The 23,540-nt window shown below is 41.6% G+C and overlaps 1 protein-coding gene across 10 annotated transcripts in view; it reads right to left on the bottom strand.

Moving 5' to 3' along the window:
• The window catches only part of ENOX1 (ecto-NOX disulfide-thiol exchanger 1), a 548,612-nt gene that overhangs the window by 228,292 nt on the left and 296,780 nt on the right, over positions 1 to 23,540 (bottom strand). For 8 of the 10 annotated variants that reach the window (XM_072782960.1, XM_072782958.1, XM_072782961.1 and 5 more), the window contains one exon: positions 19,414 to 19,560. The exons of 1 other annotated variant lie outside the window; for it this stretch is intronic. In XM_072782960.1, coding sequence (XP_072639061.1) covers positions 19,414 to 19,501 — 88 coding nt within the window. In that variant the 5' untranslated portion in view covers positions 19,502 to 19,560. Of the gene's footprint in view, positions 1 to 13,495; positions 13,688 to 19,413; positions 19,561 to 23,540 lie in introns of those variants that run through there. One more of the 10 variants, XM_072782965.1, reaches the window with a different exon arrangement.

Here is a 23,540-nt window from a genome sequence, read left to right on the forward strand (position 1 = left end):
AACAAACATGAAATAATTATTTGATTCTCATTTTGTCGTTTTTCTTCTGCAAGCAAAATAACTCATTAACTGGGAAGGGTATAATAAACTCTCCTGGGCATGAAATTTCAGCCTCAGTGGCAGTAGGAGTGCAGAGAAGGAAGACAGTAGAACTGTCTCAGAACAAGAAACAAGTAGGAGACTGAACCAGAGAACCAATGTGATGGGATTAAATACTACCCACTTTCCTGTTCCTCCTGCACATCTGAGTCTGTAGCAAGTTTATTAAGATTAGGTCATTTGACCTTGAGAACTCAGTACAACATCGAAACTGCTTGTAACAACTACCGGAATTCCAAAGAGCTGGTGTTAGTTTTGGAGTGACAACTTACTAGCTTGGTAACTTGGGGAAAAAAAGAGAAAGGGTGAAGATAATCTTCACATATTAGAAGGAAACCAAATATAGAAGACGGATCAGACTGGTTAAGTGATACACCAAAGAATGGTACAAGGACCAACGGGAGTGGATATGGAGAACTCGTTTCAGGTTCATTCATTCTTTTCCCCTTTGACTCAGTGGATATTTAGTGAACTCCTATTGTGTAGCACTGATTTAAGTTCTAGGCAAACAAAAAACTCACTCTAAAGAAGACTGGCCCGGATAGATAGGGAAATCAATATACAAGAGTGTGTGTGTGTGTGTGTGTGTGTGTGTGTGTACACATACATACATGGGTACTTTATGTTCTCATTCATTTGGGGAATATAAATAATAGTGAAAGGGAAAATAAGGGAAGGGAGAAGAAATGTGTGGGAAATATCAGAAAGGGAGACAGAACGTAAAGACTGCTAACTCTGGGAAACGAACTAGGGGTGGTAGAAGGGGAGGAGGGCGGGGGGTGGGAGTGAATGGGTGACGGGCACTGGGTATTATTCTGTATGTTAGTAAATTGAACACCAATAAAAAAAAAATGAAAAAGAAAAAAAAAATAAAAAAGAAAAAAAAATAAAAAAAAATAAAACACAGGTTAATATAAAGGACAGAGAGGAAGAATCAATCAACTCAATGAAGTGATCTTAGATTTTCTTTTTTTTTTTAGATTTTCTTTATAATAGATGGTTGAAGGTGAAAATTGGAGGGGTATTAATCAGAATGAAAAGGATTCCAGTCATCAACAATATTATGAGCAAAGACCCTCGGGTGAAAAGTACACAGCAAAGACAGAAATGAGTGTTTTTGTTTGGCTGTAGCTTAAGGGGAAAATGGTGGGGAATGATGTTGAAAATACAGGCAGGGGAATGCTAGGGAGTTTGAGTTCCATAGGCAATGGGGCCCTAATAGAGTGTTTTAAATTGGGAGTGACAGGATCAAATTTGTAATTTAAAATAATTCTTAAAGTGATATAGAGGGTAGGTTCACAGGGAGAAAAGCCTGAAGAGGTTAACCTATTCTGATATAATTACTGGGAGCTGGGCAAGATATGGCAGTGGCAGAGGAGATAGAGTGTGGGAGTAGATTAGAGAGATTTCTGCAGACAGAGAGATAGGACTTGGTGAGCAATTGGAATATGGGGGTAATGGTGCAAGAAGGTTATATTCAAAAAATAATTCTCAAGTTTCTGGCTCAGGAGACTGGTGGATAAAAATAGGGGATTTCCAAGGCACAAGAACGGTTAAAAATATGAGTTTAGTGTGGAAGGAGGAAAATGTGAGCTTTCTACAGAGCAATCAATTGCTTCCATTATTGAACTTCTATAATATATGCAAGCATGTTGTCCCCCAGGCAGATATCTGATTCTCCTGACAGCTACAGAGCTGGCCTCTGTGCTTGGCACACAGTGATTCTTAGCCTTTGACAGACATTGGAATCACTTGAGGAGGTTTTTGTAACTATATCTGGTCTCCACCCTCAGATTTCTAAACCCTCAGTAGATCTGATGTGAGGCTCCAGGCATTTTTTAAAAACAGCTCCAAAGGAGACTCTGATGTGCATCAAAATTTGACAGCCACTGTAGGACAGTCAATTAATCACCGATTTATTAATTAAAAGAAGGAAGGGAAGGAGAGAAGGCTCCCTGAGGTTTTCAAAGCAGCAGCTGGTTGACCTATACTCAACTGTACATTCTTGGTTGGAAAGTATGCACCATGACCTTTCATATTTTCCAATCTTAAGGATTCATAAAAATGTGATGCTACCGTATCCCTGGTTTCGACTCTCAAAGACAGGACATTGGCTGAGTGGTCGCTGGTCTGCCTCAGTGAATCTCTTTCACATCTCTGGCATTACTAATGGCCATCCTGTCTTACAGCAATGCATTCCTTAACTTTGTGATATTTTATTTATTTGTCCCAATGCCTGTCTCCTCTCCTAGACTGGACTTCCATGAAGGCAGGCATGCTCTTTCTTTTGCTCCCGGTTGTACGTCCGACACTTACCCAGCAAAACATCGGTGTTCAGTGAGTGAATGAGAAATGAGCCAGATTTGTCTGGTGAAAATTTTTAGGCTATACTGTACCACTTTCAGTTTGCCTGCCGACCTACTCATGAATGTATTATAGACTCAGAAAATAGTTTCAGAAATAATAAAACACATATAGCTATGGACGAAACATTTTTATATATGTATGTTTTTTTTTTTTTACCTCAAGAAAACACTCTGCCTCCAAAACTTTGATGTTACATAATACAGCTCCTTGTAGAAAATGAATCAAATTGAAAATAGGGAATAAATATCTAAAAGGATGAAACAAGCCCAGGTGTTTAACCGAGAAACATTTAAACCGTGGGCCTATCCCTTGTCTAGATCTAAGAAGTTTTAGCCTCGAAGTCTGACTGATCTGAGGCTTTCTTTCTTTCTTTCTTTCTTTTTTTAAATTACATTTATCAGCTTTATTTATTTATTTATTTTTGAATTTCTTTTTTTTTTTTTTAAGATTTTTTATTTATTCATGATAGACATAGGGAGAGAGAGGCAGAGACACAGGCAGAGGGAGAAGCAGGCTCCATGCAGGGAGCCCGACGTGGGACTCGATCCCAGGACTCCAGGATCATGCCCTGGGCCAAAGGCAGGTGCTAAACCGCTGAGCCACCCAGGGATCCCCTGACCTGAGGCTTTCATATCCATTATGTGTCAATGATCAGATCTCACAATTAGTTACAAAACAAATATATGAATGAAAGGATGGAAAGCTCAAGGTTCATATTAGCAGAGCAGTAAAAGAAGTAGAAACAGGTGGCTAATGTGAAGATCCAGAAATGTTATAAATCCCTATACTAGTTGTCATCAATATGCTTCTATACATTTGAACAGTTAATCACTGGCTGAGAGTACTTACTACAGTATTCAACTAACTCATGACATATTTTGACATTTTACTGTCCTGGGACTGAGTATGACTTGTTTTCTTTCTTTCTTTTTTTTTGGGGGGGGGGGAGGACAAAAATGATCAAAATCAGAATTCTACTTTCCCTACCATTTGCCCCACACCTACAACCTGCTGCCACCTGCACACATGTCAGCTCATCTAATTGTCACAGCAGCTCTACAGACGAGGAAACTAGAGATCAGAGTGCCCTGATGTATGCCTGAAACTGGAATACAATAAAATGTGTCCATCATAATAAAAAAAAATCACTGAAGCATCATTTCGAGCCTGGTGAAAATGTGTATTATATGTATAAAAGCACAGTTTTATTAAAATACTAAATATAAGCCTCAATTATGAGAGCAATAAAGTACTATATTCTAATGATACAATCTGGCTTACTAAGAAAAGAATACTGTTTCAACTGACGGTACCAAAAAGATGTTAAAATCACTACTAAGATATACTGACCTCATATCCCTTTTGACCTGAGACACTGGGAATGGTATATCACCTCTGTGGTATTGCTAAGATTGTATAACCTCAATTTAATCAGAAGAGAACATCAGACAAACCCATATCAAAGACATCCTGCAAATAACTAACCAGTACCCTCGAAAAAAATGTAACGGGTATGAAAGAAAAAGAAAGGATGCAGAATTGTCCTCTCCATTTTTGGTATTTTTGGTGTATTCAGATCATCAGCCTGAAGACCAGTTGTCAAAACACAATATCGGAAGTATAAATATGGGGTTAAGAAATTGGAATAGTTCCATATCACATTCAGGATATTTGCTAAACTTGATGATGCAAACTTGTTTTTATATTATTTGCAATCTTCCCTGAACACTTCTAATCAAAAGAGGATTCTCTGTTAACTAGAAGCTCCAGTTAATGGATTGAAAATTACTTTACACTAAGCTCAATATACACGTCATTTCTTACCAAGGCTGTATGACTGATTCCCAAATCAGTATCTGAGCTCAGGCTATTAGAATCATGGTAGCTATTTCCATCGTCCTAACAGGAAAGCAGACACATAAGAGAGTAAAACAAAACAGAACAAAGAAAGGTTGGGTGGCGGGAGAAGGGGGAGAGGACCGAAGCAAGGAGGAAGGAAACACTATTCCCTTAAAACACATTCATTAACCTGGGAATACTACTAGATGCTCCAGGCTAGAAGTGAGCAGCTTGCTTCTAACCAGATTTTAATTTTTAATCCAGTGGAATAGGTCAGATGCAGCTCTCCTACCTGGAGGCTCTGGCTCAGAACCTACCTGCCCCAAGGCAGTACTGCAGGTCTGCTAGTAATGGTCACCTTTGGGTAAATGCAATCTCCAGGCAGTGGCGTGGCTCTGGGTGCTCCCATCCCAAGGACCGGTAATAATAGTTGGATGAGATCTCACAGTGGGGTGGAGGGTTTTCTCCTTAGATACTTTTAAGGAGTGAGAAAGGACATAGCCAAAAGCCCACATTTTTTTTTTTAAAGCAGAAGTAGGAGTGGTGAGATCTATGTTTGAAATAAAACTCTAATAAAGATCAACTTTACTACATAATTAAAATTGGGTAGAGGCATATATGTTGGTCCAAACATGATATCCACACAGACAAATCCTCTGACATAGGAAAGATCTCCTGGGGGAATCAAATGTCTAAATGTAGGGGGCACTGAACAGAGCGGTCCCCAGAGTGTCCAGACATGGAGCTAAAACAAGCAAAGATGAATAGACTCTGACCAATTCCCAAGCTCCTCACAGACCTCCGATTAGCCGGGTATTAGAGCAGCAGGTCTCAGCTGTCCATGGAAATGAGAACACATTTTAAAAGCTGCATTTGAATTTTAAAGGTACTCAACATTTCTGCATTGTTTACTGAAAAAGGTCAACACTCCCATGTCTTATTTATGTGAGACAGAAGCTCGGTCTAGAAGCACCAGGTTTGCCACATGGCATTTGCTGAGAATGTGTTAAATGCATGGTTCCAGGAGCGTGAATATTATTTTTCAACTTAAGTGAATGCATTATCAAAGGACTATGACTACTGTGTCCTCTCGGGGAGACAGGAGGAGAAGCAGAGGTGACCCTGCCTTCTGAATGCAAAGGGACACTGACTGAGTCACTCACTATAAATTCACAGACACAGCACCAAACCCACATGACTCCGCCCCTCTCCAGTTCCCTTTTGGCCATGCTAGGGAAAAAAAAATGAGAACATTTAAATAAAAATTCATATAAAACTTCAGTGCCAAGCACATCATCTTTAGTTCTTTGGACAAGTGTCTCATGGAGGTTTGTGCCTGGTGTCCTTTCCCATATTCTGGATCTGCGTGAACATTTGTATCAGTCCTCAATTCTTCCTGCAGATCAAAAGTATAATCTACTGACTCCTTCGACAAGATTTGTGTTGACATCATGAAATGCCCACGCAAGTAATCTTTTATTAACCCGACCCAAAATAATACATAATACATACCAATTTTATGACAGTAAAGAGAGTTATGCACTGTAGTTAGGCAGGAGTATCTGTTGTATAAATTAAAAATCATCTTAGGAGTAACTCCAGCGTTTTAAATAGACTATGGAAAAGCATGAGATTAATCCCAGGTGGGTTTTGACTGGAACACAGGCGAGCCTTTATCATTCTAGGAGAAATACTTCTCTGCAATAAGGCAAATTCCCTGATAAATTCAGAAATTATCCTTTTTACATAAATATTTTTTCACTTGGAAAAACGTTTTCTTTAAGCTATTCCCTTAGTGCATTTTTATACATAATTTCATGTATAGATATTAGATTTACATACAACTTTTCCAAAATACATCTTCTTCTACGTAAAGCAAAATGAATCTGTGACAAAAATTCCTACCGTGTTCCAGTGTAGGGAGCAAATTAATGACCCGTGTCCCCATGTGCATGCTACTACATGCCTAGTGTTATATAATTCTTTCCTCTTAAAAATAAGAATGCAAAAACACTTAAGTCTTGGGGAACTTGCTTTAGGACATTTCAGAAGACTATGGGTTTTTTTATATCACACTTTGATTGGATCTATGTTCCTAAACCATCGAATTCTTATATTGAAAGAGCTGATGATGCTGACATGATTTGGCCCAGCCCCATACATATGTATAAAACTCCCAGGGCATAATAGTGAAAGGGAATATAAGGGAAGGGAGAAGAAATGTGTGGGAAATATCAGAAAGGGAGACAGAACATAAAGACTCCTAACTCTGGGAAACGAACTAGGGGTGGTGGAAGGGGAGGAGGGGGTTGGGGGTGAATGGGTGACGGGCACTGAGGGGGGCACTTGACGGAATGAGCACTGGGTGTTATTCTGTATGTTGGTAAATTGAACACCAATAAAAAATAAATTTATTATTTAAAAAAAAACAACCTCCCAGGGCACATCATCCACTATGCTCGGTGCAGGTGACTCAAGATGAATCGGGCATAGTGCACGGTTCCTGCCTTCCAAGAGCCTGGGCTAGCAGGACAGCCAGATAGATAACTGGTTGTAATGGGCTGGAACTATATTCCAGTTCTGAATAAAATTAGTACAATGCTCTGGCAGCGCAGAATAAGGAGCGAGGATTTGGGAAGGGGCCATGGGGTTAGGGAGGTCAGAGGCTCAGCAGAGGAGATGACATTTGAGCTGGGTCCTCAAGGATGAATAAGACCAGGCATATGAGAGCATTCCAAGAAAAAGAAAGAAGAAAAGAAAGAAGAAAGAAAGAAAGAAAAAGAAAAGAAAAAAGAAAAGAAAAGAAAGAAAGAAGAAAAGAAAAGAAAAGGAAAGGAAAAGAAAAGAAAAGAAAAGAAAAGAAAAGAAAAGAAAAGAAAAAGGAAAGGAAAGGAAAGGAAAGGAAAGGAAAGGAAAGGAAAGGAAAGGAAAGGAAAGGAAAGAAAGAGGGCAGCCTGGGTGGCTCAGCGGTTTGGCGCTGCTTTCGGCCCAGGTCATGATCCTGGAGACTCGGGATCAGGTCCCATATCAGGCTCCTTGTGTGGAGTCTGCTTGTGTCTCTGCCTCTCTCTCTCTCTCTCTCTCTCTGTCTCTCATGAATAAATAAAATCTTTAGAAAGAAAGAAAGGAAGGAAGGAAGGAAGGAAGGAAGGAAGGAAGGAAGGAAGGAAGGAAGGAAGAAGAGGGAGAGAGAGAGGGAGGGAGGAAGGAAGGAAGAGAGGACGGATGGACGGAAGGAAGGAAGGAAGGAAGAGAGAGAGAGAGAGAAAGAAAAAGGAAAGAAAGAAGGAAAGAAAGAAGGAAAGAAATAAAGAAGGAAAGAAAGAAGAAAGAAAGAAAGAAAGAACGAACGAACGAACGAAAGAAAGAAAGAAAGAAAGAAAGAAAGAAAGAAAGAAAGAAAGAAAGAAAAGGAAAGGAAAGAAATCGGCCCATACACGCCAAGTTTTAAAAATGAGACTTTTAAGAGTGTTTGGCTTCAGGGGCTCCTGGTGGCTTAGTTAGTTAAGCGTCTGCCTTTGGCTCAGGTCATGATATCGGGGTCCCGGGATCGAGCCCCCCATTGGGCTCCCTGCTCAGTGGAGGGTCTGCTTCTCCCTCTCCTTCTGCCCTCTACCCTCCCCCACCCCCCGTTCATGCTCTCTCTCTCTTTCTCAAATAAATAAATAAAATCTATTTTAAAAAGTGTTTTACTTTTTCAAAAGTAAAGATAAAAGTTTTCAAAACCTAACATGAGATAAGATCCCAAACTGAACGGTTTCTTAATTGCCAGCCTGCCCATCCCCCAAGCACGTTAGATGCTTAACAGGTGCATGTGATAAGGGAGCAGCAGAGGCCTGAGAGGTGCCTTGGTAGGAGCAGAGAAAGTGAGGACCCTTCCGGGCCTGGAATAAGACTTGGAACCAGCATCACAGGCCTGTGAGGAGAGATGCTCCTGCCAAAATGAGAAAAGGCACTGCGATGACCAGGCCTTTTCGGTCTCCCCAAATGCAAGTTTCTTTCTTAGCGAGGGTCTGCCAAGAAACAAAGCCTGCAAGGCACCAAAGTCTCCAAGAATTCTGCTCTGTGCAAGGACCTATGTGTCAGAAGGGAGGAGAGTGAGGAGAAATGAAGAATTTCCTTTCAGTGATTTGGTCACTCTTGGTACCTTGCGTAGAGGTGAAGGGTGGGCTGCAGACTCACGCTCGGTACTTAAGCCCGGTAGGTAGGCCTGGAGGAGGAAAGGGGTTCTGGGAAGTCCCTGTCTTCGGCTGGGTTCTAGGCGACGGCTCTCAGCCCTGAGGATCTAGCACTCGAGGGAGGATGGCCGGTTAGTGGCTGAAGGATGAAGAGGAGGACAGGACTCTGATGGGCTTTCACAGTGTCCAGAAGCTGACCAAACCAGACTTTAAAAACCTAGGGGAGGGCAGCCCGGCTGGCTCAGCAGTTTAGTGCTGCCTTCAGCCCAGGGTGTGATCCTGGAGACCTGGGATTGAGTCCCACGTCAGTCTCCCTGCATGGAGCCTGCTTCTCTCCCTCTGCCTCTCTCTCTCTCCTCTCTGTATTTCTCATGAATAAATAAATAAAATCTAAATAAATAAATAAATAAATAAATAAATACATACATACAAACCTAGGGGAAATTTAGTTAGCTAGAACCTACATACAACAGGTAATATTTTGTTTATTCCTATTTTACAAAATGAAGTTAATTCATTCACATTGGTATTATTTGCAAAGGGGCGCATGGACGTGTGAGTGTACGTGTGCGCGTGTCTGTGAGTGTAAGAGAGAGGTGAAAAAAAATAAACTGACTGGATTGTGTTCGTGGTTTATTTTTCTTTGGGCTAATCCATAAGTGGAGGCAAGTGGTAGGAAGAATGTATTTAGGAGGCCTCAGAGATGCCGTCTATTATCGTTCGCATATAAAAGCAGGTGGCGTCTGAGAGCTGAGTCACAGGCCCCTGAGCCCATGGGGCCCTCCCTGCCTCCTCCCAGAGTGTGCAGGCACAGGCTGTGAGGCCTGCTTTAGGCTCTCCTGCCTTGGATGCTGGCTTCTAGTTTTGGGGTCTGCTGCTGACTCGGTGCACGAACTTGGGCTGCGCACAGTTTTCTCAGCTAAAAACACAAAGACAAGGACTTGGGATTTTAGATACTCTTCACGACTGTTTCCTCCTTTGGTGTTGTCCGATTGGGTAGCATAGTGCTACACTCTAAAGAAATGTTTTCATCCTTGTGGGTTTTACACACTCACGTTTTAGAGCCACCGTAATAATAACAATGCCCCATCTAGTGTCCAAACGGGGAATATTAGACCAGGAGCAGACTGGGGAATGGTCTTGGCCTTCCATGGCACCAGGGCCTGGCACGGCAGCTGGCGGAAAAGGCTGCCAGGTGGTCTTTATATCCCAGTGACCCAACTTGGTGACACAGGACTTTTTTGAAAAGCCTGGGTTTTGCAACTTTTTTTTTTTAAAGATTTTATTTACTGATTCATGAGAGACAGAGAGAGAGAGAGAGAGAGAGAGGCAGAGGGAGAAGCAGGCTGCATGCAGGGAGCCCGACGTGGGACTCAATCCCGGGTCTCCAGGATCATGCCCTGGGCTGAAGGCAGGTGCTAAGCTGCTGAGCCACCCGGGCTGCTCGGGTTTTACAACTTTTAAAGGTGACGCATGACACTATAGCACAAAGGGCTTTTATTGCGGTTGCACAGAATAATCTTCCCTAGTATTTTCACTGGCACACTAGGGCCACAGACACAGAGGAACCCCAGGGGGACGGAGGTCGCAGGGCAGGTGACCTTGCTGATGGAAGAGGAGAAGGGATTCTGGGTGTGTCGCCAGCAATCCCCCCCTCCCCCCCCATTCTGGTATCTCACTGAAATTTCTGCAGACAAAACCGGGGAGGCTTGGCCGGGTTTCAATTCCTTCACCTTTCCCTTTTCATTTCCTTCCTTCCGAATGCTCTCACGAGGAAAATGCGTCCGATCGTTAATAGCTAGCCACATGCTCTTAGAACTTCCCGGGTTCCCTGCCACTTGGGCCTCTTCGGGCTTAATGTCACCTGCCCCCCCCCCCCCCCAGTAGGGAAAGCACAGGAGGGAATGAGCACAGATACGAGGGCAATGCACCATCACTTAAACAGACGAGCCGCCCCCTCACGTGTTTGACTCTCCTGTGCTTTTTCTCCACGAAGTGCAGGAGCAATTTGTGATATTGTCGTGTAAGAATCGCTGTATTCTGGGACCTGCCTCCCCCTCGGAGCCAGGTCAGTTCCGCGGAATCCCTGTGCCGTGGCTACAGCAAGCCAGACACTGTCTTAACTGACGTCTGGCCTGATGGAACCGAGCGAGCCCACGCTCACAGTCTTCGTCACGCTGCCCATCCCGCCCACAGCCCTGTGACCTAGATTACTGGAAGCACGTTTCGCTTCTTGTGATCAAGTTCTCAGCGGCCGAGCTTTTTCTCCTTGTTTATTATACGTAGGCCTGATTCTCTTGATGGTTGAACCCATCCCAGCAGCTGCCTACCTTGCAGAATGCTGCGATGCTGACGGGGTTGACGGCCCAGTAACAACTCACCTGCCTGTTGACCTGCTTTGATCTCTTCTTACTAAACTGGTTGCTTCTTCTTATTTTTTTTTAAGATTTATTTATTTATTTATTTATTTATTTATGAGAGAGAGAGAGAGAGAGAGAGAGAGAGGCAGAGACACAGGCAGAGGGAGAAGCAGGCTCCATGCAGGGAGCCCGACGCGGGACTCGATCCAGGACTCCAGGATCATGTCCTGGGCCAAAGGCAGGCGCTAAACCGCTGAGCCACCCAGGGATCCCAAACTGGTTGCTTCTCTGTGACCTCCCTCACTAGTCTGCCTTCTGTCCTTACCTTCCAGTCAATCACTTGGAATTCTATGATTTTCTAGCCCAGTGCAACTTCTGCTCATCCCTGAACTTCGGCTTTGCTGGTTTAATCTGCCTCTACTGGGATCCAGATTCCAAAAAAATCACTTGATTCTAGGGCGCCCAAATGGTCCTTAACTCCCTCATCACACACTCTATATTCCTGCTCCATGATCTTCGTGCCCATCCTGAAGGCAATGTGCCCTCTGACTGACTTCAGAGTGCTGATCTCTGCTCAGTCCTGCTGGTCTTGACTCAGGTCTGGTGGGCCGTGGTATTCTTGAGTACAACTATTACCTGGCAGCCAGCAACTCAGAAGGCTCAAACAGGAAACTGGCAAAAGACATTTGCCACCAGAACACAGTGATCTTTGGTAAACAGTGAAGAAAGAAGACATCTGGAATATTTACTGAACAACTAGGATGGTGCCTGGTGTGTATGAGGGGGATTCAAAAATTTTTTGGCAAGTTATGTAACGATATCTTTTAATAGCAAATTGTAAATGTTTGGAGTTATGATTGGATTGTGTCAGCTTCTTCAGGTTAAAGAATCTATCTGATTCATTTTGGTATGTGCAGGGCCCCGCACTGTGCCTGGTGTATGGTGGGGTTGATAAATATTTGTTGAATTAAAATGACTTTGTTGAGACAAGTGTGCAAAGTCACGTCTGGAAGAAGTCTAATTTCCTAGGAGTCTAGATGCAGTAGGACATCCTCAGATGTCCAGAAAAAACTATCAGATCGGTTGGACCCCTAAATCTATAAGCTACAGTATTCGTGGGGCCCTAGAGTCTGTGAATCTAGCTCATGGATATGAACCACAACAAGAGAGGAACAGAAACTCTTTGGTGACCTAATGTACATTCCTCTTCTGCTGGGACCATCTGTACCTTCAGGTTTGGTCTGGGATGCAAGACATGCTTCTGGATAGCTACTCACTCAGGAAGCTGGGGATGGCCATGCATCTCTGAAACGGGGATGAGCTTGAAACAGCCAGCTATGGGCCCTCTAATGGAGCCCAACATAGTTGCCAAAAAAACAGCTGGATGCCAAAGGGCCAAAAATGTAATGCTCTTAGTGAATGATGGAAGGCTAGTGGTTTAGAACATTTAATTTTTTTTGAACCTAACCAGAAATGGAGAGAACCCTATACTTAGGTCATTCAAGGGTGCTAGATTTTCAAAGTATATTAGAATGTGTTAGTGCTTATTTCACATGAAATACAAAACATCCATTTCTAAAATATTCATAGCAATTAATACTTCTGATTGAGCAGAAAACATATACAGATATAGAAATGTCTGGTCCTGGCTGTGGCTCCTGACAGTTATCTTCAGAGATAAATTTCTACAATGGATGTTTCAATTAAGACAGTAATATTTATCGAAAGGTAAACCATAAATGCATAGCCGCTTGAAACATTATTGAACAAAAGTAATTTATACTGCAGCTGGTGCGCGGCATTTTAGCCCTGCTTTGATTTTATCAGCATTTGTCAATTAATCAACATGAACCTTGTAAAACATGTTCTCTTATTAGTGGAAACAAGCAACTGCTTGCAGACTTTGAAGGAAAGGTCACTTAATAACTTGCTAATTGTGCAAAGATAGATTTAAATTTAAAAAGAAAGGCAAGCTCCCATTACCACTGTGCATAAATGCGACTTTAAGGTTAACCCTGCTCACTTAAATGCGATCCATGGTTGCAGGTATGTTTTCATTTTTCACTGAATAGCAGAGAGAGATTAAGACAGGAAAAAAAGTCATTGCAGGTTTTTAAATTTACTTTAAGAAACTTTTTGTTGTCTCCTTTCCCATTTTCAAAAGAGTTGCTAGCCTTGAGGTTATAGTCCTAAACAAATCAACTACATTTTCTTGGCAAAAAAAAAAAAAGAAAAAAAAAGAAAAAAAAGAGAGAGAGAAGACAAAGAAAATAGAACAGCACCAAAGAGCCAGGCAGTGGCAATGTTCCCTCCCTCCCTCTCTCTCTCTCTCTCTCTCTCTCTCTCTTTCTTTCTTTCTTTCTTTCTTTCTTTCTTTCTTTCTTTCTTTCTTTCTTTCTTTTTTCTTGTATTTGCCTCAACTCATCCTTCATCCTGCTAGAAGAGATGTCGGCTCCTGCTTCTGACTGCTGGTTCATTTTAAGTTCAGCAAGTGAGGAAAGAAGCGGAGTCAAGTTCTCCCTGGGCATCCCACACACCAGCCCACTGGCCAAGTCCCCCGGCAACCGAGCAAGTGCTTCAGCCCCCAGCACCTCCACCCAGTGCTCCGTGGTCACCCACGGGACCCCGCCAAGGTTCAAGCGGGTCACATACCTCGGAGGGCAATGTCTACACTGGGGTCTGCAGGACTGAATCGAGAAATCCGCACCATCGTGGGAGCGTCGGTGAGACTGCAGATGGGACCGCACGCCTCTGAGGCACTGGCCAGGGTCGGAATTTTGTATGGAGCTTAGGGAGGCAGCATTTGTGGCACGGAGGTGGCTCTTGCCAGACCCAGCCCGGGCCAAGTGCTTTGCTCTGGAGTTCCTTTTATAAGAGTTATGAGGCCCAGGTTGCTCTCCGCCTGCTCAAACTGGCTTATCAATCCATCCCATTCCATTCTGTTCTCCGTTCTAAATAAGTCATTATTTCAGGCACATTTCCCTAAGCAGATGCAAACACTCTTTTCCTGTGTGAGACTCCCTTGGGCAAATTAAATTTCTTGGAAAAGGGTCAAGGAGCAATCAAACAAAATACCTCCTGAGAAACAAGCATGTGGTTCCAGGGATGCCGTCAGTCACGCAGGCCACGAGTTGGATTTTAGACACTGCTTGAGCCGCAATATTGAATTTGATAGGGCCAGCAATGCGGAGCACACTCCTGGTATCTGCAGCCAAAGTTTCTTTTTATGGTCATAACCAATAGGTTTATTTCCCCCCCCAGCTTTATTGAAGTAGAATGGACAGAAACAATTGTATAAACTTAACGTGTGCATACAGTGGTTTTTATACACACACACACACACACACACACACATATCTATATACAGTGCAATGATTATCACAATAAAGTTAGTTAACTTTAATAAAGTTAGGGGTTATGTCCTATGGAAAAAAAACTGATAGTCATAAGACGATGGAAAAATTTCCTTGTCTGCTATTTCTAATTAAATGCTGCTAATGAAATTCCGATTTCTTTTTTTTTTTAAGATTTTATGTATTTATTCATGAGAGACACACACAGAGAGAGAAGCAGAGACACAGGCAGAGGGAGAAGCAGGCTCCATGCAGGGAGTCTAACGTGGGACTCGATCCCGGGTCTCCAGGATCACACCCTGGGCTGAAAGCAGCGCTAAACCGCTGAGCCACCCGGGCTGCCCAAATTCCGATTTCTTAATTAAACTGTAGTGAAACTTTTACAAGGGAAAAGTTACCAATAAATTGCCATCTTCTGTTCTCATCATCTGTTCTAACTAGTGTGGGATGTATCTGAACTAAACACTCATTATATATATACATTTTTTTTTCCTTTGAGTCATGGGGAGGAATGTCCGTTTTGTGTTCTTTTAGTATTGGCGTTTATTAACTTCAGCTTCAGTTAGCTTACTTCCGTATGTCAAGATGCTTTTCAGAACAGGAGAGACAGGAGGCAAATGCAAAGGTGGGAAGGGAAGCAGCTCGGTAACATAATAGCTGCTCCATGGCAGGAGTTATTTCGACCTAAAACACATATACCATATTACGAAGCCACAGGGAAAAATGAATGGATGTGGATGGCAGGTTTTCATTTGTTTCCCTGACATTCTGTAAATAAGTTTGTGTGTTTCAATTCAAACGGTTCCATTATCTTGGAGGTCTTAATCATTTGTAATAGCAGCTTCTGAAGTGTTCAAAGCTGGTGCTTAAGGAGTATTATTGGCATTCAACGTAGTCATACTGCCTTAAGCAGATTTACGACCTGGTTCATGGTTATCCTTGATCATCTTTATTTAAAAGTAAGTTCAGGCTCATGAGGTGGCTTAAGCATCCTCTGATGTTTCAGTTTGATGGTCAGAATCCCCCCACCCTCACTCCAGAACATCTGGCTCTGCTGGGCACCCTCACACCCTTCACATGAAACTACGACCGGACAGATGAACGGGGGAATAGTGGTCAGTGGTGCTAGACTAGGAAACACGTTTAGAAAGGGCAGCCTTGTTTTAAAATGTACCTGGTATTTTGGTTGTATTCAGGTGTGGTGAGGCCAGGATTTTAAGGAGATGGTCGCCAATAAAAAGACAGTTTGCTATTTCCAGTTCTCAAGAGGAAGGAGGCACGCAGTGCCGAGATGGGTCACTTCTGGAGCCCCCAGGGTCAGTTGGAATCAGAGGGCATAAGGGGGAAATGTGGGCAACAAACTTTTTTTGTGGTTTCTGCAGGAAATGTAAAGCAAGGTTAGGTAAGAGGTTCAGGATTGGCTGGCGGACACTGACGGGGACACTTGATGGGATGAGCACTGGGTGTTATTCTGTATGTTGGCAAATTGAACACCAATAAAAAATAAATTTATTATTAAAAAAAAAAGGATTGGCTGGTTTGAATAGCTGAGTGGATTCAGCACTAAATCCCGCACTAAACTATATAACCAACTATAGGGTTGGTTCCTAACTGTTCAGTACCTGGCCCTGAGGCAATACAGGGCAGGGGGATAATATTCTGGACTGTAAGAGCCTGATAAAAGGAGGCAGGTGGGAGCATGGACTCAGGACTGCTTCATCTGCATACCAACAGGACGTTCCTAGACCAATTGTTTGATGTCTCCAAGAATTAGCTGACCCTGCAAGAACAGTGCCTCCACCAGGATCTGCAAGGCCCTCAGATGTGTCCAAGTATCATAAAATACAGAAAATAAAAAAACATGATTAATGCGACCCTGTCTGAAACACTGCTTCTTAAGAAGCATAAAAATAGAGTTTCTCAGACTCTAGTATGCAGAGAAATCACCAGGGTATTTTGTTAAACTAAATGCTGATTGATTAGATCAGGTGGGGTTTGAGACTCTGCATTTCCACTAAACTCCCTGGTGTGCTGGGACCGCACTTTGAGAACTTAGGGATAGGACTAAAAGTCTGCTCTCTAGGTCATCTTCTGCAGAGAAAGGGGAAGAACTTAACATTCACTGAACCCTGCTGTGAACAAGATACTACTAGGCACTGAGTATTTACACTTTATCTTGTTTCATGTGGACAACAGCCTCTGCTCGTGGCAAAAATTATCCCAATTTTATAGGTAAGAGAACTGAGGTTCCGGGTGATTAAGTCACCTGCCTTAGGTCACTTAGCTATAAGTAAGAAGATATGAATCTGTGCGACCTAAAAACCTATTTTCCTTTCTTTTCTTTTTTCTTTTCGGCCCCACTACAACGTAAGTACAGATGGTACCACTCTGACGGAAAATGAAAAGTCTCTGTTGATAAAGGCTTCATAAAGTATAAAGTCCATGGATTTGGATCATGGGGCATTTACAACTTGACTTCGGAAAAGAAAGGGAAGTCTAAACGGTGCTCATTATCTCGGAAAGAAATGGTGCTGACTAAATAACTTATATTTTATTATAGCCATTCAAGAAACACTGCAAGTGGGACTCTCTATTAAACTAGTGCTTTTATTTTAAGAAGTGATGCATGTACATGGTAAGATGCAGACAACAGAAGTTAGTCTTCCTCCCACGTGCCTTTGGTTCTACTGCTCAGAGATGACTATTGTTAGGTCTGTGTCGCCTTCTAGAAATTCTGTACGAATAATAATGTTCTATGCAAATCATGTACTTTTTTTTTAATACAAATTCATTCATACAGTCATTTTAAGGCACTGGGGGAAAAGCAGTAAATAAAACACACAAAAGCCCTCATGTACCTCACATTCCAGTAGGGAATATAGATCGCAAACAAATGAGTTAAGTAAATATATGGTATGTCAAATAGAGATAAATGCTAATGGAGAAAAAGTGGGAGGGGGGATGCTCACAATCATAAATGCAGTGGTTGAGGAAGACCTCATTGAAAGGATGGCATTGCAGTAAAGACATGAAGGGGCTCATCCTGTCCCACGCTGACTTCCCCAGTCAGTGGTATAGGTTACAGCCCTCACCCTATCAGATGGGAACAGGTCCACCTCCTTCTCTTGCATGGCTCCATACTATGCTGCTGTTTGAATATAAGGATGCCTTAGATCAATCCTGTTCTGTAATTTGTTAATGCGATTGTACAGGTGGCTATAAAAAAATCTGGGGAAAGGGGTGTAAAACCTGATGAAGTAGAAGGGGACTTACGTTACGTGTGAGAAGCCATGGAAGTAAGTCCCAGTGTGCCACTGGCCCCGAGTGCTCATGAAATACTCAGAGTATTTCTGGAATGTCTTTTTTAGTGGTCTGGCCTCAAGAGAGGTCCTCCCCTTTCCTGCCTCATCTGAGCCTCTGCTACTGTCCACCAGGCACAGGGTGATGTCCAGAAGCGCCTCTCTAGTGGGAGGGTTAAGGCCACATCCCGTTTGCAGTTTTCCTCAGTGACAGGCTACTTGTAATCCTTGCAGAGTCAAGGAAAAACTTTGACCCTCCAGGTGACAAGCTTTATACATCTTCCACAAAGGAAGCATAAGCAAAAATTTTAGGGAGGAGTTAACCCTCTGGGCTCTGAACCTGATCTTCCCCTTGAGGAGAAAGCACATGAGCCTCCTTCAAACAGAAACAAACAAAATCCTTACCTTCCAGTAATATTTATTTATGTGGATGCAGATGTTTAACTCTGGGCCATATGACTGAACAGATTTCGCATTTAATGAAAGATTAATTTATTCATTCAATTATTATCTGAGGCAGTACCTGGATTATGTCAGCAATCCGCAAGCTCTGTAGGAGGAATAAATGTCAGTGCAATATGGCTCCTGCCCTTGTCACCTTCTAGCCTTTCAGCAAAGACAGGACGAGTACAAACACCACAACACACAACAAAACAAAAAACACACCACAATTGTGGTTAAGTGGCACCAAAAGCAATACAACAAGAATTAAAACAAAAGAGAGAATGCTATGATCCAGGGTCCCTCGAAGACCCTTCAGAGAGGAATCTGAGGCAAAATACAAAACAGGTAAAGTGGAACAAGGGGACTCTGGGACTGGGTGATTGTGTGTATGTGTGTGTGCGAATAACATATGAGTGGAAGGTGAGCAAAGGCCCAGGTGAGGGGAAGTACGGGTGTTATAGAGGAATGTGCAGTAGAGCTTAAACACTGAATGTGGGGTGTGGCTGGAGATGCCAGGCAATGTCAGTCGGAGTGAGACCAGCAGAGGGGCCTAAGCCCCTACTTTGTTATAGGGTGTGGGATAAATAAATCAGTCCTGAAAGATATCCAAAAAAGCACCATCAGCTTCTATCTCTGTTTCTGTTTTGTTTTGTTTTGGTGTATGAGAGCGGGGGAGCGTTGTATACACTTTGGTTTTACAACCTCTATTTCTAATTCCAGTAATTTTTAAAACCAACTTAACGCTTCTCAAAATAACATACACCTATAGTTTAAAACAGCAAATAGTACTATTATAGTGCTATAAGGCCTATCACTCAACACAGCAATCCCCTATGTCACTTGTCCCACCCGGTTAGTTACTCTCAGTTTGATAAATCTATGGGCGTGTCCAGAGGAGAGAGACTCACCAGTAACTAACCCATCCCTCCCCACAAAGAGATTGAATCCTGCCATGGGAGAGAAAACTACTTTGAACTTCCAATTCTGATATTTGATTCCATATATTTAAGTAATGTGTACATACTGATATATTTCACGTTATCATTTTTAGAGATTATGTTATGTCTCACTAGTGGGCAAAGAAAAATTTGGTAACCTTATACCATCACCACCTCCCGACAAGCTTCCTCCCCTCTCTCTCCAGTATGTTAAAGTAGCAATTTGGGGTTAAATCAAAATTCTGGGTTTAGATTGTTATGACCATATAATAATTGCTTACTATCAAGCTACATAATGTAAGAAAAACACTTCTTATCTTGTTCAATATTTAGTTTTTCCTGGTGGTCTTTTTTTTCCTTTTGTGCATCTATTACCAACTGCTCCTGAACTTTCCAAAGGAACTATAAAAGTCCTATTAAGACCATTATTTTTTTCATGATAAATGCCATCAGTCAACCTGTCATATCTATTCTTCCCTCAAGGAGCCTCCCATCGAGTCCATCTGGTCTAGCGGTTTCCCAGGCCAGCTGCCCACCTGTTGTCCTGGGGCTTCTTTTTAACACCATCTTGCGAAATCCCTGCGCCTCTCGCCTGTGTTGGGTCCCCCGTTTCCTGGATCCCATGGCTTCCTCTTTCTTGGTTTACATCCTCATTTTTGTAGAGCACATTCTCTAGTAGCTTCCTGAGAAAAGGTACATGGGAAGTAAATTCATTGAGACCTTCCTTCAGCGTCTGAAAATGTCTTAATTCTACTCTTGTGCTTGCTAGTTAAGCTTGTCACTAAATTCTAAGCAAAGAGTCATTTCCCTCAGCATTCTGAGGGCCAAGCTGTCTTCTAGCTTCCAGTGTGGCGCTTGAGGAGTCTGGTGTCATTGGCATTCCTGATCTTTTATGTGTGACCTGTTTTATTTCTCTGGAAGGTTTTGGAATCTTCTCTGTAATCCTGAGTATTCTGAAACCTCATACTAAAGAATCTCAATGAGGATCTTTTTTAATCCGTTGTTCTGGAGCCTTCATATATCTTGAGATTCCTATTATTGTTCCATTTTGAAATTTTTTCTTGTATTATTTGTATTATTTTCTAATACTTGTCTCCTCACCTTTTTCCCCCGTTTTCTCTTTCTGGAATTACTATTGTAAAATGCTGAACCTCATGGACTGAACCACTGCATTTCTTACTTTCTTTTCCCTCTTCCTCTACTGTCTATCTCTGCCTATTAATCTACTTCCTAAAAGTTCACTTGACTTTATTTTCTATACCTATAAGGTATTTTCTATACCATATATATATATATATATACACACACACTGTATGTTTAATTATCAGGAGCTCTTATTTTTGAATTGCTCCTTTTTTTAAATAGGATTCTCTTTTTATTTAGTGGATGTAATACTGTCTTCTCATCTATCTAAAGATATTTAGATTTTTAATAGTTTTTCTTCTACTTCTGAGATACCTATATTTATATTGAGCACCCTCCCTCAACTTCTCTCTTTTGATCTCTGTATTTTATTCTAGTTTTTATGTTGGGGCTGTATTCAAATATACCTCTTCCTCTTCATTTATATTCACTTATATTTAAGACACATGTGTGTGTATACACACACACACACACATATGCATACATACATACTTTGGAGCAGTGAGTCCCTACAAGACTAACTGGAAGCACTGTGTGGGGGACAGGCAGGGTATTTTTATTGTCTAGCAAGCATCATTGTGGGGTAACTGGGTGGAGAATCCAGCCATTTTTCTGGGAATTCCAAACTCCATTAAGGTCATTTTTTTGAGTTGTTAATTTTCTCTAGATTAGAAAACCCTTTCACCCCTTGCCTAAAGAGCCTGTCCCTGGTACTGGGTGCTCTGGAGCTATGCTATGGAATAGTTCAGGAGGGTCTAACCCGCTCTCTATGGAGTTTCATTTAATTCTCCTGGCTTCATGTCTCCATCCTGGGCCTAATTTCCTTCAGTTCAGAGCATCTCTGATTCACTTTAGCCCAAGACTATGCCTCTAGCATCCAGCATGGCTGGAGAACTGGTAGGGAAAGTGTGATGCAGGGAGAAAAAGAATGTCTAATTACTCCATATACTATGTTCCACCAACTATTCTGTAACACCTTGACTAATCCCTGCTTTTTGTTTTGTTTTGTTTTGTTTTTGTGTGTGTGTGTGTTTTTTTGTCTCACCTTCACGCCCTTCCAAGCCTCCCCAGGATCCTGCAGAATGAATCTGCAGGCTTCTCTCAGTATACCTCAGCTCCTCCTCCTCCACCACTGTCCCATCTTCCCAAAATCTGCTGACATCTCTTACTTAGCAGCATATCCTCCTTGGCTTGCTCTCTCTTGCTCCAATTCTCTGTTTATCTTTTTGTAGTTTTGGGGGAATTCTTTACTACAATTTCAGGGAGATTTTGGAATAAGAAAATATGAATGCGTGTGTTCAATCTGACAGAACACAAGTGTCCAGTCTTATAAATTCTTCTTGGGTTTTATGTGCTTATTATGTTATTTCTACTGCGGTCTAGTTTATTTATCCAGGTAATTTTAGGTTACCCCAAATGAACTACTAACTACTGACAACTACTTTCAGGGAGGATGTTGCCAAAATCATTTCAACTCTCCATTATTTTCAAGGGAGTGTCATGCAAAGTGAGTTGAACTCCTCTATGAACTTATCTTTATAGAGTCTCATTGTTATCTTGGCTCCAGAAGTTTGGACCAATAATCAATTTGAGGCAGATGCCACATCAATTTCTCAGTACACAGGAAGGAAGGATAGAAGGGAGGGAAGAAGGAATGGCAGGAGAGAGGGAGGAAGGGAAGAAGGGAGGGAGAGATGGACGGATAGAGTGGTGAAGAAAATAAGAGAAAGGAACAGACATTTGAGAATGAAGATACAACCGTTCAAAATCTTTGGGATGCAGCAAAAGCAGTCCTAAGGGGGAAATACATCGCAATACAAGCATCCATTCAAAAACTGGAAAGAACTCAAATACAAAAACTAACCTTACACATAAAGGAGCTAGAGAAAAAACAGCAAATAGATCCTACACCCAGGAGAAGAAGGGAGTTAATAAAGATTCGAGCAGAACTCAACGAAATCGAGACCAGAAGAACTGTGGAACAGATCAACAGAACCAGGAGTTGGTTCTTTGAAAGAATTAATAAGATAGATAAACCATCAGCCAGCCTTATTAAAAGGAACAGACATTAAGAAAAGAATTAAAAAAAATAGTAACATGACTGGCCCAAATAACTATTTTAAGAAAAGCTACATAAGATCATTAAGTAACAGAAGAGACTGCAGAAAGTCATCTGCCATTAAGATAACTCTAAACAATGATCACTCAGATCGCTCACTTGGAAGGCATTCAAGTAATGAAATCACTAAATGTTACTGTGAAACTCCATCCATTCATTCATTCCTTCAACAACATGTACCCAAAATTCATATAAAAACCACGAATATCCAGCAAAAAAATCCACATAAGAAATTCTCACTATAATATGCCCAGATTATCTTCCAATTATGTTCTTGTCCTTTTACTGCCCCAAAAAGTATCTATTTTTGCCTTAAGAATGCATATTTATGTGTATATACCAATGTATACTGTATATATATTCCTTACCTCAGTCCCAGAATAAATTTATATCAGCTTACTGGTTATCCTTTTAATATATTTTTATTTTTTCTGAGTACATTTCTTTCAAATTTGTCTACCTGAAATTATGTAATTCTGTCTATACCGTGCCATACTCAATTATGGGCCAATAACTTTTTTAAGGAAGTAAGTATGTTGTTAACAGCAATGCTTCTAATGTAGCTGTGATCATATCTTTGAGCTTGGTAAGATGAAAGACTCTGTAATTAGACTGACCTTGTTTTAAATCGGAACTCTTCCACTTACTGAATGTATGATCTTCAGAAAGCTCATAATCTCCCCAATAGGAAAAGAGACCTATTACTATCTATTTTGCAGGTTTTTATGAGGATAAAGAGCCTGTCATAGTATAGGTGCCCAATAAATAAAAGCTCTTAAAATCAGGGCATAGGAAGAAACCTTTAACTTCTAGAAGAAGTACATCTTTTCTAAGTGAGTAGTTTTTACTTCCATTCTTAGGCATCACATCACTCGTAAACTGGTCCATTGTGAATTACTGAGGAATGATAGGGATAAATTCTTACAGGCAATTAGGGAAAGCAATTTGAAAGTGGGGGAAAACAGAGGAGGCCTGGAAAAAAATTAAAGAAAATACTTGACTCTGGATCAGTTTCTAAAACCTTCTGGGGACACGGTTTATTTAACTGAAAAATTGAGAAGCTGGATGAAATTCCTCCAGACACTGATGATAAAGAGTTCTATGGTTAGGTAATTTTGGGAATATGTATTCATCTCTCCCATTTAAGGTGCCACTTTGGTTTTGTTCTACCTGGCGTATTAAAAACTTATTTGCCTACAGATCATCCCCACATTTTTTTTCTGGTGCTACTTATTAACATATTTTGGAAAGGATGATGAGTTGACCTGCAGCTTCCCATTCTACAATGTTTCCCTGAGTGTTATGACCTCAGCCAAATGTTCTTAAGGAAAAAAGGAAAAAATAATGTGTCAGAAGTTTTATTTATTGACGATTTCTTCTACAGCAGCATATAACTTTTCA

Source organism: Canis lupus, chromosome 17 (assembly GCF_048164855.1).
Source record: "Canis lupus baileyi chromosome 17, mCanLup2.hap1, whole genome shotgun sequence".
NCBI lineage: Eukaryota > Metazoa > Chordata > Mammalia > Carnivora > Canidae > Canis > Canis lupus.